The sequence below is a fragment of the Haemaphysalis longicornis genome, unplaced genomic scaffold (assembly GCF_048455015.1).
Source record: "Haemaphysalis longicornis isolate Haplotype H1 unplaced genomic scaffold, Haemaphysalis longicornis Haplotype H1 scaffold_7, whole genome shotgun sequence".
Taxonomy (NCBI): Eukaryota; Metazoa; Arthropoda; class Arachnida; order Ixodida; family Ixodidae; genus Haemaphysalis; species Haemaphysalis longicornis.
Window position 1 is genome coordinate 192,446,479 of NW_027526422.1, and position 13,542 is coordinate 192,460,020.

The 13,542-nt window shown below is 47.0% G+C and overlaps 1 protein-coding gene across 1 annotated transcript in view; it reads left to right on the plus strand.

The window, feature by feature from the left end:
* The window catches only part of LOC144145661 (acetylcholinesterase-1-like), a 46,625-nt gene that overhangs the window by 12,394 nt on the left and 20,689 nt on the right, over positions 1–13,542 (plus strand). Inside the window, exons 4-6 of the mRNA XM_077677330.1 lie at positions 4,406–4,734; positions 7,273–7,495; positions 11,726–11,930. Of these exons, the coding sequence (XP_077533456.1) occupies positions 4,406–4,734; positions 7,273–7,495; positions 11,726–11,930 (757 nt within the window). The remainder of the gene's footprint in view (positions 1–4,405; positions 4,735–7,272; positions 7,496–11,725; positions 11,931–13,542) is intronic.

The window sequence follows — 13,542 nt, forward strand, 5'->3', positions numbered from 1 at the left end:
CATCCCTGACGGCGAACGAAGTGCAAAGCACACATACGCGACCAAGCCAGAACACACGTAACGTATCGAGCCGCCTCCTGATGAGGAGGCGGCTCGATACGTCTCTGAAGGCGTGGATGTTTTGAAGCATTGTAAGCCACACCCTCCTAAAATGACCGTTAAACGGGTTCTGTCCTTCCTTAAGAATAACTCGCTGTGCGTCTTGCCAGCAGAGAAAGAGGGTGGGTTTGTTGTACTTTCGCATGGGCTCTTCAAAGCGAAAGCTGCTGATTCTGGCTCGAAAGTGTTCGAGTGTAAATCAGGTGTGTCCCTGTCTCGCCTAAAGTCTTAGGCGAAAAAGCTGTGTACAATACTTGACTTGAGCCAGGTTTTAAAAAGTGTGAACAAAGCCAAGAGTGTGTGCTTGGATGTATTTTTCACTGCAAAGACCCACAAGATAGACATGCCGTTGAAGGTTATTGTCTCCGAGAATGGCACGTGGCTAAAGGCTCTTGCTTTGTACCTACAATCAAAGCTCAACCTATTCGCCCTAGATGACGCCTTTCTTGTAAGAAGTTCGGAGGAAGTTCTGGACTTTCTCAGCTCCCAGTCTGACCAGTGCCTGAAGGGCTTCTCTGTAGACATTACAGACTTGTTTTATTCGCTACCTCACGCCGGACTGCTGAAATGTGTCGAGGACACTATTGACAGTATTGGTGCTGTGTCCTTCCAAAATAATCCCGGTACCTCATGTGGTGGCTTCTTTGAACTTTTGAGTTTTTACCTTAGGTCCATCTTCATTGTTTGGGAAGGCAGGCCCCACTTACACAGAAACGGGATCTGCATTGGCTCGTGCATAGCACCCATCCTCAGTGATTTGTACTTAGCCAAAATGGATACCAGCATAGCAAACTCCCTCGCAGTCACGAAAATCAGAAAAGTATTCCGATACGTCGATGATTACCTGTTCCTCCTAGAGTCCTCCACTGGTGAGTTCCAACCTGATGCCAACAAAATTCTAGCTCTGATGAAGACAAGACTAACACACCTCGAAATTACGTTTGAGCTACCTGTCCAGAATCGAATCCGCATCATTGACCTATGTTTTTCCTTTCACGACAATCACATTTGCTGGAGGTACGAACATAGAGCGAATAAGCCGTTGCTTCCCTATCACTCTGCCCACTCGAAACTTGTTAAAAGAGGTATCGTCAATCTGTGCTTTACCAACGCCTTGAAGAAGTCTTGCGAGCACGAAATTGGCCTAAGCTTCGCAAAGCAGACGGTCCGCCTGGCAGAAGAAGGATACCCGACTCATGTTATGGTATCGGTGGCTGAGTGCTTACTCAGGAAGTCTCGCATGAAAGAGCGTGATGATGCGCAAACGCCAACGGAGAGAAGCAAGGTTGCGGTTCTCCCGTACCTGCATCGCTTGTCCCATAATCTCAAGAAGATAGTCGCTCGGTCCAACATAAAAGTAGTTTTTTCTGCTCCCGAGAAGCTAGGTAGGCTCATCCGGTTGACAAAGCCTAATAGCTCGGCAAAGCCCTTATGGAAGACAAAACAAAGGAATAAATTCGTTAAGTGCACTGAGTGTGTCGTGTACCAGATTCCGCTATGTTGCGGCAAGTTGTAAGTGGGCCAATCGGGCAGGTGCCTGAACGAACGCCTAAAGGAGCACAGCTACAATGTTCGTACTAAGAACGGAGGCTTTCTCGATATGCGCTGCAAAAAGTGTGGCTGTTCCCCTGTCCTCTTTTGGCCAAGTACCGACACCCCCTTACACGCGAAGTTTTGGAGGCGAAAACCATCGCTGATTTGGGGGATAACTGCATTTCGAAGCCGTCGGTTGCTCTGGGGGCCAAAAGAGTTAGAATATTTAAGGTCAAACCCATGAATTCTTGTGCAGAGCGTTTCTCTCGCGCGCATGCGTCTTCTGGTCGCCCTTGCGTGAATTCGGCAACTTCCCGTTTGTAAAGTTCTTTCGTTCTTTTTTATCGGTGTACTTGCGTTGTATACTTTTATCGTCTTTTGACAATGTTAAACTTCTCCGCAGTTTTATTTGCGTAGTTGTGATATTGACTACATCCTGGTTGGTTCAAATGCGGCATGTTGGCGGATAATGAGCACTATATATGTGGTGGTTGGGTTTTTTGTGTCATTAAAGTTGGAAGTTTGCGCCCTGTGTGTCGTCGTTTATGTTCTTGTCCTCGTGTTTGCTGCGCTTCAATTCGCCTAGTCGAAAGGCTTCAAATATTTATAGCTATGCTATAAAAGGTAACAGGCGTTTGAGTAAGTAGTGCAGTTGCTCTTGAGTGCCACATGTGGAATAAAACGTTCCTGTTCTTTGTTTCAGAAAGATTTCCGTAGAAACACGCACAGCAGGACAAGGGACATGCGTTAAACATAGAGGCACAAAAATTTACACGGCGACACATTGTGGGCGAATCTTGTAAACTACGGCGAAGTACAACTTGGCACACTATTCTACCCCATGGATGTGCAATTCATTTGGTCAAATATTTGTTGCTCTAGTTTCTTGAGAATATTTCTTGTTGTGTTGATTTTTGCATGGAATGGCTGTAGGAAGAGTTTATGATTACTTCAACAGAGATTATTAATTAAAACAGGATAAAATGGCTCAAAAACAAATGATTGCGATTACGATACTGCCTAATGCGAAATTTGAGCGCACTGGTAACTGCAGTCGTCTCAGCGAAAGCGCTTAGGCGGCGTCTCAGGAAATGATCGCGTCATCAGCGAACTAATGATGACGCTTGCTGTACTGTAGCATCCTCTCGTAGCTCGCCGACGCCATGCGGCAAGCGCCGTGCCGCCTCACCATACAATCCGCTCCCTCGCACTTTCGCCGTACTTTCCTCCGCGGCATTCCTGCTCGCTCTATCTCGCCTATCTTCCTTGTGCTGTTCGTTCGCTGGATTACAACGAGACAGACGCCGACGGATGACGCGAAACCAAAGAAGCGGGAGCTTAAGTGCTGTGCAATAAATCATTTTTAGGTAAACCAAACACTACTTTTTGCGCCACATCTTCAGCGATCCACGCACGCTCGCCTGAGTCAGCTCAAAACGTACTCAAACTAAATCGCTTTCTCTAATGGGAGTTCATATAATCCCGCGGTTGTTGGGACTGACCTTCCCAGCGCTATTACCACTGTTGGGAATCAGCCACCCCGCCGCCGTCAGCGGTGTAGCGACGTTCCTTGCTCCTTGCGCTATCGACGCGGCGCAGAGCAGAGCATGAAGTTCTCGAGCCGACAAACATTTATATAAATTTGTATACAGTAACATTTCTATACAGTACGTACAATGGTAACAAAGCCGTTACATGGCCCGCACAAAGCCGACAGCACATCTCCACTCGGTGCCTCCGAAAAGTGCCGCCACAAAGTTCCGCGCTCGCTGTGCTTCCCGGCGGTTTTTACACTCCGCCAGTCCGTTGCAGCCCCGAGAAGTTTGAATCGCTCCAATCACCGACTTTCGCTGGCCGAGGCGAAGTGGTTGCGTCAGCCAAGCCGCCACGACGCGGCAATGGAGAGTGACACAGCGGCACATCACCCACTAATGTTGCTGCCTGTCTGCCGCCGGCTGTTCGCCCGATGCATGATTCGGCGGAGCCGTCATGACGGGAAAAGGAGAGTGGACTCTGTGGCGATGCAAGTTTGGGCGTTTCGGTCGCGCGTGGGTTGGTTGAGACGCGAATCGTCCCTGCTGTCGGCGCGTCGTCCCATGCAGCGAATTTGGGCTGGGCGATTGGGCACAACACGGCGCGCGGAACATCCTGCGCGGCCAATCATCCAACGACAAACGCTTACCCAAACGCCGAATAAAGCTATCAAAATAGGCCCTCAAGGTGACCGCAAAATGAAAACGGGCGCAGACAGAAGTCAGGTCACGGACTTAGACGAACACATCTAGGAAACAACACCTTACAGTTTGAAGTGGCATTGCCGCCCTTCATTCAGGCCCCTAGACGTGCGAGCAGTCAGGGAGGGCACGTAAAAAATAAAAAAACCACTGCCGCATGCGGTGTCAGTCATTAGTGAAATGGTAGGGCTGAAGCTTTGTGAAGCGGCGAACAAATGGAAATAATAGAAAATACGAATAGGAAGTGGCCGAGGGAAATGGGGAAATACGTCCAAACGCTGGCCTACAAAGTAAAAGTTTAAAAATGCTGAAGATCGAGTGAAGTAAAGAACATAACTGATCATAATTGATTTGCCGAACCATTGGTATTACAACACTCACAGCCCGGAGTTCATTTCACCTACCAACAGAAGTGTTGAGAAATGCGAACTTCAGAGGCAATCCGCTAGAGAAAGAGGTGTGGGGACTATTTACCCGTCCGCAGTGGATTGAGCAAAACATTTTGACTTCGCGTGGGTGTCGTGTGTTCGTGGTTTCAGGATTCCCAGACCGGTGAACGAGGGCTCGTACGTGGTGGCGGCCACCCGACCGGGGCCCCCGTGCGCGCAGCGGGACTGGTTGTCGGAGGAAGGCGCTGGGTGGGAAGGGAGCGAAGACTGCCTCCGGCTCAACGTGTGGACTCCCTGCACTCCGGCCACCGAGCCCGGGGAAGGGCGGTGCCAGAGGCCGGTGCTAGTGTTCCTCTTCGCCGAGGGCTTCCAAGCGGGCAGCAACATGCGATTCGACGGCGCTCTCCTGGCCGCCCTCTCTGACATGGTGGTCGTCGCGCCGAACTTCCGCCTCGGAGTGCTCGGCTTCTACCACCGAGGTATTCACTCCCTCTGAGTAGAAGAACAACAATACGCGTGACCCTTGCTACTCAACACCTTTGGAGAAGGAAGCTAAAGAACGGGGAAGAAAAAAATTGCCAGTTTTCGCTTGCTATATTCCTTCAGTTCTAATGTTACTTGCTCCAATGAGAGGCACACTGACGGCAATATTTTGGAATTGATTGCTACAACGTTTCTTCGCTTTGCTACGACGATGCCGTTTTTAGGCCAGATATTTAATGTGGGAGCACTGCTAAGCCACTGACCCAGAACTGTCTCTTTCTTTGGGCTTTGCACGAGCCGCTTTCTGGGTATAAATTGGCGACACGAGATATAAGGCCGCTGGGCAAGGCAAAGCAAAAAAAAAAAGTATTGTTCTTCTGCACTTTTTTGTAGTGTACTACCTAGTGTACATTTTTCTGTATTCGCGCTTTTCTCACATAGTCCTGTTTCTCGCTGAAAAATAACTATCCGTGCGGATTTTTTACAAACATGTTTTTAGAAAGTTTCGCTTGTGGTGGAGTTTAGCGAAACCAAATAGTGATGCGGTAACACTCCTCCTGTTGAGATCCTCTCTATGCTTATTTATTTTTACTCAAAACGTTCTGCAACGAACACGAAAAAGTTCGTCTTGGTCTTACAAACCAAGAAGTTAGTCGTAACTCGATTTTACTACGGCTTTATTGATACTAGTATCGCGTTCGCAAATAATTTTATTATTTGTCAACTAAGACTGCCCCGAAGCAGAGTCAAATTGCTGAAAGAGGGAAGCCAATCGGTGATACTTCGTGGACGGAGTGGCACAGCCACTCACAAAAAAAGGAAGACAATCGACGCAACAGGCTTAATCTTTAAACGAAGACGTCGAACGCTAATAACGATCCGATGGCTAACAAAGCAATAACATTAACTACGGATGTTAGGGGAAATGTCGGTCTTTTATTTTGAACTCAATTGCATGAAAACGATGCCTTTTATTGCATGACTACCCTTATCCCCATGGTCTAGCGGGATGGCCTACTGCGAAAAAAAAAAACCGATTGTTGGGCACCATAAATATAGAACGATGGCCGTTGATTTAAACTCATCATTGATGACCGGTGACTTCTTCAGTCCTCGCTGAGGAAACTGGGCTTACTCCTTGAAAAGCCGCAGTAGAAGCGCCTTTTTTGCAGTTCCAGCGAAGAGATGCCTTTGACAGCAGTAGGAAAAGTGTCTGGGCAAATAAATATCGTTGTTTCACATGAACACACCTAGTTTTTAAAGGAAAAACCTTAAGTACCCCATTCTGCGAAAAACTGTCGTTATTTTTATTCTTGTTGTACAAGTCCTGCGAATGAAATGGCCGTCTCTGTAAATAGTAAATAAAACAAATGTGCGATTTCATGCGATTTGAACCCAGGTCCTCCCAATAGCACCCCGATGCAATCACTGAGCTATCACTGCCTGTAGCAAGCGGTAGAACGAAATAGTTGTCATAGTTGTTTCTTTCTGCGTGCCTCCAGGCACTGGGTGCTTAAGAAAGCAAATGTGCCCGCTTCGCTAAATTCACGTTAATCGGAACTGGGAACATAGCTGTTCGAGAATAGTGCTTGCATTTCTCAGCAAGAGGAAGACTCAAAAGCTAACAGAGCGACGCAAATGTGATGTAGCCGTCTAGACGCATCAATAGAGGTCACACGACTTCACCCTCAAAGCCACTAAGCCAATTTTAGTTCCCCGAGGGTATTTATATCGCTTGTTGTCACAAAGAATGTAGTATCGCTTGGGCGAGAATTTTGCTGCATGAAAATATTTTTCCCCTGCAGTACAGAAGCGCAGCTATTTGTCCGCATGGCCATACAAAGGTTGCCTGTCATACGCACTCCGCTTACGATCAGCCATGGTATGTCGGGGATGTTAACTGTGGAATTACGTCAGACAAACAAATGTGAATACTATATTTTCTTAATTTTACCTGTCGAGAACGGAGCACCAGCTTTATCTACTCAAGGGTGGTTCTAGTAAGGCTACTCTCTTCTGGAGGGTGTCATAGTCATCTACAATGCTGATGTCAACAAACACTAGTAAACAAACGTTTGTGCCGCTAGCGAAAATAACTGCCCATGGCACGTGCTTACAAATGGCTAGCTTATATAAGTAACCGCAAAATGAGCCGGAACATATCATAAGTCCATACAGCATTTCCCATACCGTGTACAATTTCTTCGTTTGCTAGTGTGAAGGCATCTAAAAGTGTTTAAAAGATAATACTTGCATCTTATCTGCGGTCATAGTAATGCCACATTCCCTTGGGTGGGGCAGTCGATGTAGAATATCCACATCGCTCAGCTGGGCACTTGGCTGCCGGTCTATTACGTTATAGCTGACCTTCTCCCTATTGCATATGTCATATTCGTTGTAGCAGCTTCTCTTTTTCGGTATTTGCGTCAGGTAATACTAGGAACAGAACACCGCCACGTCCCTGCTAGTTGCGTAATACAACAGCTTCAGCGTGAATATTTGTATATTGCATGTCTTGGAATGATACTTCGCAGAAGGTCACGATATGCCCGGAAACCTTGCGCTGCACGACCAGGAGGAGGCGATGCGCTGGTTGCATGAGCACGTGCAGTGGTTCGGCGGCGACCTGAACCGCACGGTGCTGATGGGCGCCGGCACGGGAGCCTGGTCGCTGGGAGCCCACCTGTTGAGCAAGAACCCGCTCTGGCGCTGGCGATACCCGCGACTCATCATGCACAGCGAGTCAGCCTTCCGCAGGCACGTGTGCACGTCGACAAGCACTATGCTACTCCGTCTGACTGAGCACCGCAGTAACGTTACGCATGTAGCTAACTTCTTGTACAAGTCAGTTATGGTGCTAGTATGCGGGACAACACCAAGCTTGAAATACGCATGAACTTGGGTGTATTCGCGAGGCATTCGGAACAGGGAACGGTAAGTTTGCTAAGCAACTGCTAAGCGACAGACTGCGTTGTTAAAAGACGGTTTTCATTACTGGTGCTAACTTACCAGCAGAAACGTGCTTTTCGGAGCACCTACAAGAAAGCGTTTAGTCAGCCCAAGTAGCCCAATGAAGGAACTTAAGGGGAGTTGCGTTCAGGGGATGAAATGACCGTCGTGGATGAACTAATTTGTTTAGAAGACATCAGAGTTCAAGTAAAGAACGAGGTATCATAAATGGGCACCAGTTTGAGACTTAGTATAGCCTCTAGTGGACTACTCAACAAACGAATTCGGTACCGCGTGAACGGGTTGCAAATATCAAGATGCAGAAAGCTCGAACAGGACTGCGATTTTGTAAAAAGTGAAAGTGACTGGGGCAGGGCTACGTCTTTCGGGCGACCTCGACAGGTTGGCTTATAGGAATGATAAGATAACTCTTAGTACGATGATTAGGAAGTGCTTTCAGAGAGAAAGTGGCATGAAGGGGGCTATGCTCTTCTAAGTATATTTTTGTTTCCTGGGACGGTTTTTCTATATCACGAATGTTTTTCGTTTTTCAAGTTTAATATTAGCGTGTGTACCACCGCATCAAATGTTGGAACTTGCTGTACCCACGCTATGTTCTTTGAACTCAAATTTTAAAATGCTTTATTGAATCTCTGAAATCGCGAGATAAGGATGCACCGATTTATTTGCTCTGTCATGCTGTGTTTTTGCGCCCCCATTAGATATCTGAAAAATGGTGACGTTTCGATCTTACTACCTATCTCATTGCTTACACTAGTTAGGGTTGGCAACGTGCAGCCAACTCAGGAGTATGATGCGGCCCCCCGAACGACGTCAGAACCACTATTCCCCTTGTCACTTCCTATATCTTGCCTGCACGGCAGGTTTCACCTCAAATTGGGATAGACAGGAATATAGAAAAATCACTCCTAGTTGGCAATTTATTTCGTCTTCGCACTCCGCCTGTATATTGTGAAATATTGTCATATAATACGGTCAATAGGGCAATTTTTTCTTTGACTGCGAAGCCCCCCACCTCCCGTTTCGATTTGCCTTCCGGCCCTCGGCAGTGTCGGCTTTGTGCTACTCGCCCTTCGCATGAAACGTTTGCCGAACCCTGGCTTGCAGTGTGGATTGCTTAGATGCTATGATCTTATGATACTCAGAGCTCGCTTCGCTAAACAGCACAGACAGTGTAGCGCTTAAGACTGCAATGTTTCAAAATTGTTGAATATGTTTAGCCAGTATATATAGTTAACTAGCACACAGTGTATATGAAAAATGGCATTACGGCGTACGTTGTTCGTTCGCTGTAGGAGTTGATTGATTGATTGTGGGGTTTAACGCGCCGACGCAACGCAGGCGATGAGGCGCGCCGTAGTGGAGGGCTCCGGATTAATTTTGACCACCTGGGGATCTTTATCGTGCGCCGAAATCTCGTACACACGGGCGTTTTTGCTTTTCGCCTCCATCAGAAAAGCGGCCGCCGCGGCCGGGAATCGAACCCGCGACCTCGTGCTCAGCAGCGCAACGCCTTAGCCACTGAGCCACCGCGGCGGGTTCGCTGTAGGAGTTCACCTCTGGCAATTGATAAATGAGTGCGACGTGACCTACTTTGCGTGATTCCCGGTTTTATTACCAATGGGGCAGCTAAACCGAGACACTTCCTCGGCGAAGATGCAGTCGTACGGGGAGGAAATATTTCGAGCCCCCAAATGGCACTGCTGTACTGTCAGTTACTTGTTTTGTACCTAGTGTTCGTTGTGCCGATTGCTAATGATGAATACATTTTAATCCTCCAACACCAACCTCGTCAACTTAAACTAAATAACTTTTAAGAGACATTTCTCCTGCTTCGAAGCATCAGACGAAAGAAGAAATATTAACGAATAAAGCTATTAAGAATAATAGAGGCACTAACTCAACATGTTTACATTTGTTTCCCGTGAATTTATTTTAAGATCCATTGGCAGATCTTGAGGAATGCAAGGCCATCTCGTCCCTCTGTATCGCCAAATTGGGGTAGAGCCCTCTGCGCAGGCCTTGTTACTACTACAGAAGTACGCATCGCAGCTTTTTGTGCGCGTTCCTCGTGCACTTTTCCAAGCGTTCTCAGCGCTCTTCAGCTTCAAAATTGGCTGCCGCGCCCGCTCACCCTGTTGACAGAGCGAAGCGAAAATTAAGACACATGGCTGACATTTGGCTGGCATACAACGTCTATTGTTCAAGCGAAAGAAAGAGTACAAAACCTTGAGAACGACAGTTACATCTCCGGAAGAGACCCGCCGCGGTGGCTCAGTGGCTAAGGCGTTGCGCTGCTGAGCACGAGGTCGCGTGTTCGATTCCCGGCCGCGGCGGCCGCTTTTCTGATGGAGGCGAAAAGCAAAAAGGCCCGTGTGTACGAGATTTCGGCGCACGTTAAAGATCCCCAGGCGGTCAAAATTAATCCGGAGCCCTCCACTACGGCGCGCCTCATCGCCTGCGTTGCGTCGGCGCGTTAAACCCTGCAATCAATCATACATCTCCGGAAGTGCCCACGGAGGAAATTGTAATCCTCTACGCACCATCTTCGCTCGAAGAGTAAAGATTGTACTTTTTTGCTCAGTCTTAAACTCGCGACTTTTTTGTACGCCTATAGTACGCCACCCTTTTGGCATAGCCGCTTTTTTGCATACTTCCTTATATGTAGCAATGAAAGTATACAGTCGCTGCTTTATAGGAAATCACGAGAAGGAAAGGGAGATGGCCAACGCTTCATCTAGTGCGGCAGTCCTTTAAAGCAAGAATGTTCTGCCCTGGCAATAAGTAACGCTTTTGCGTGCTTTAACGGTTAGACAAAAATATAGGGCAGACGGGTTGGCTGCCCGAACCGTGAAATATTGCGGGAACGCAAATTTTTATGACGCATTTATTGCAGCAGGCTGCATGAAGCAGTGGTAACCGCGCCTGTTGCAACACACACAGTGCATATACCACGTCGAACGCATTTCTTGTGACATACTTCGTGCCAGCGTGAAGTATTGGCGACCACATCCGCCTTGCAACAGGGAGAACTTAATTTCAACGCCACGCAGAGCAGAGTTCTTAGTATGGAGCAGTATCTGAAACGGGACTTCCTACATACTGAATGATCCGGAAGTGAGGATGCTCGCCTAAGACTGCTTCCGACGTCAAACAGTTCAACCTTTTCCTAGGCCTGCTTCCAGATTTTGCTTTTGTTTGTGTGAATGGAATAGCCTAGTGTATGACCAAAATATAAGGAAGAAATCTTGGATACCTTAAAATTTATATATGATAATCTTTTGCATAAGATTATATATATATTTGGATCCTATGAACAAAGATATTTGCGAATAATTTCTATCATCTAGAGGTAAGGCGATATATCGTGTTTCGGCCAACAGCCTGAATACCTAGTTTAATCTACATTTCTCATACTTTTTTCATCTTCCTGACTTTATATACGTTTTATACTAAAAGAGCTGCCTGAGGAGACCGTCTGCATTACTGTGGAGCGCATGACCATTGATGGATGTAATTGTTGCTGGTTTTCTTTTCTGCATTCTATTATTCAATGCAATTGATGCTCTGGTACACTGATTCATCCTCATTCATTCGCTCTGTACTGTCATACTCTCACGCTTTGTTTTCCAGTGTAAACAAGGGAAAAGTATTTTTGAAACAGTTTGTAACATTGCAATATTTTTTGTAAAATATTGATGTCGAATTTTTCCGCGGGGGCATGGGATATTTCAAGTTCCCATTTCTCGTGTTGTGGTGCAGTGTATTCTTTTTGAATCAGTGTTTTGTGTGGTTTCAGGCAAGGGGTCCTCTATAACGCGGCCTTAATCAGCTTCTTAAGACGCTTCAATGTCATTTTTGGTACATGAATATAACAATATTATTTGGGTATCCAACACACGCTGTTCAATTTTTTAATGCCCCCATTGGCCATGAGAGATAAGATAGCTTTCGGAGTGTGGAGGCTGCTGCGTTCCTTAGTGTTTTCGATTCACGGTAGCCACTGTCAACACGCAGGGTCTTTTCGTCGAGTGCTGCAGCATTCGCGGAGGCCATTGGGTGCAGCGACAGCTCGATTTTCTCGCACTGCGTGGAGAGAGTTCCTCTGGGTGTGATCCTCGACAAGGGTCGAACGTTCCAGTTCGGGCCAAACTACGAGTCCATGCTCTTGAAGGACGCTCCCTGGAACTTGGCACAGGGAGTAAGCATTGCCGGCAAGGAGGTCAGTAGTGAATGTTGGCGCTGGGCTCAGGGCCTGCATGCTTCTGTGCGCACTTAGTACGCGTGCCACAAAGAAGTGTTATTATCATTGCCATGTTTGAACTAACTAAACGACGACATGCACTGAGCAATATGATCAGGACCAGAATTAGAGGATCCCTATCCCAAAAGAGACAGCGGCGTACAATAAAAAAATCGTGCACAATCACATCTGATTAAAAGATGGCCAAGTACAGCTGCCATTATTTACCAGCACAAAAGCCAAACTTATACAAGAAATCACAAAACGAAGTAAATGTGGTGCCCCGCCTGAGTAAGGCTGTTATTCTTATCATCTTACCCCAAAGCACAGAGCAAGAAATATTGGCGAGGTGCAACACCGCTTCCACTGGCGGCGCGATAAATTCAGGGTGCCAGATACGGCACAGACGCGCCCCCTGTCGCGTGGCGCCAAAAGGAAAACGCACATGGCGCGCTTTCCAGAAATGCTCTGCGGTTGAAGGTTAAGAGGACGCCAACGAATTCATTACGCTATTGGACTTTCACTGCAGTCGGTTTGCGGTGGAATTATTATTCGCGTTTCAAACATCGTTGACGTTAGGTGAAGGTGCTTTCGTTTTTTTAGAACACGAAACCAACAATAAAAAACCATGTGCTTCAGAAGCTAGGTATGAGTAGTTCTAGTGAATGATGGTTCTTGTCCTCTGTGCCATTAGTTTATATTAAACTCGCCGCCCTGCCTGCGAAATATGAATTGCGCACGTAAATCTGAGGAGTCCCCGACAGGCCAGAGTGGCGAGAGTGAATCACTTGTGGCAAGACGGCGGCATCGACAGACGTCGTCTGCTCCGAGATTACCTCTAGTGCTTCGTTTCAAGAGCGCTACGGCTTGTAACTAGGGCAGTATCAACTAATAACTGCTTCTAAAATGTGCAGAACATCTATTCATCTATGTTACAGTAAGAAATCTGGCAATTCTTACGATATATTAGATGATATTACGATTTTTGTGCGTCACGTCCGTAGAAGAACATGTAAGCTATGGCAACGTGCTTGACGCGTCATCTGTTGTGCTGCTCCGCAATCTGCATTTCCTCCTAGCCAGACTGTGACATTAACGCGCCACACGCCCGCGCAATCCTAGTCCCTCGGGTTGCCCTCCTCAAGCACTTCTTTCTCCGTGCCCAGAGGGATAACCAGCCCTCTTCCAGACACAGATATAGGCGTTGCACCCGCGCTCTGAATGGGGTCACCTCATTGTTTTTGGTCTGTGTGAATTAGGACAAGAATGAGAACGAGGGCACGAACGATTCTCATGAGTGTGTTACTAATAAAATCAGATGTAGCAGCCGCCCCTTCATTAAAGTCCCTTCTCCGACAAATTTATAACACGTCTGACGCGAGCAGCTTATATATCCTTGAAGTGAGAACCTTAGACCTTAGAACGCAATTTAATGGTACTGACGAGGTCTGTCCAGCAGATAGCCTAACATGCCACGTCAGGTGAATAATGACACAAATGAAAAAAGAAAGAAAAACAAAAAACAACAAGCGGTCTGTAGACAGAGTTCAGTAGTTCAAGGTAAAATGAAAGAAGTGTTAAATCACACTAG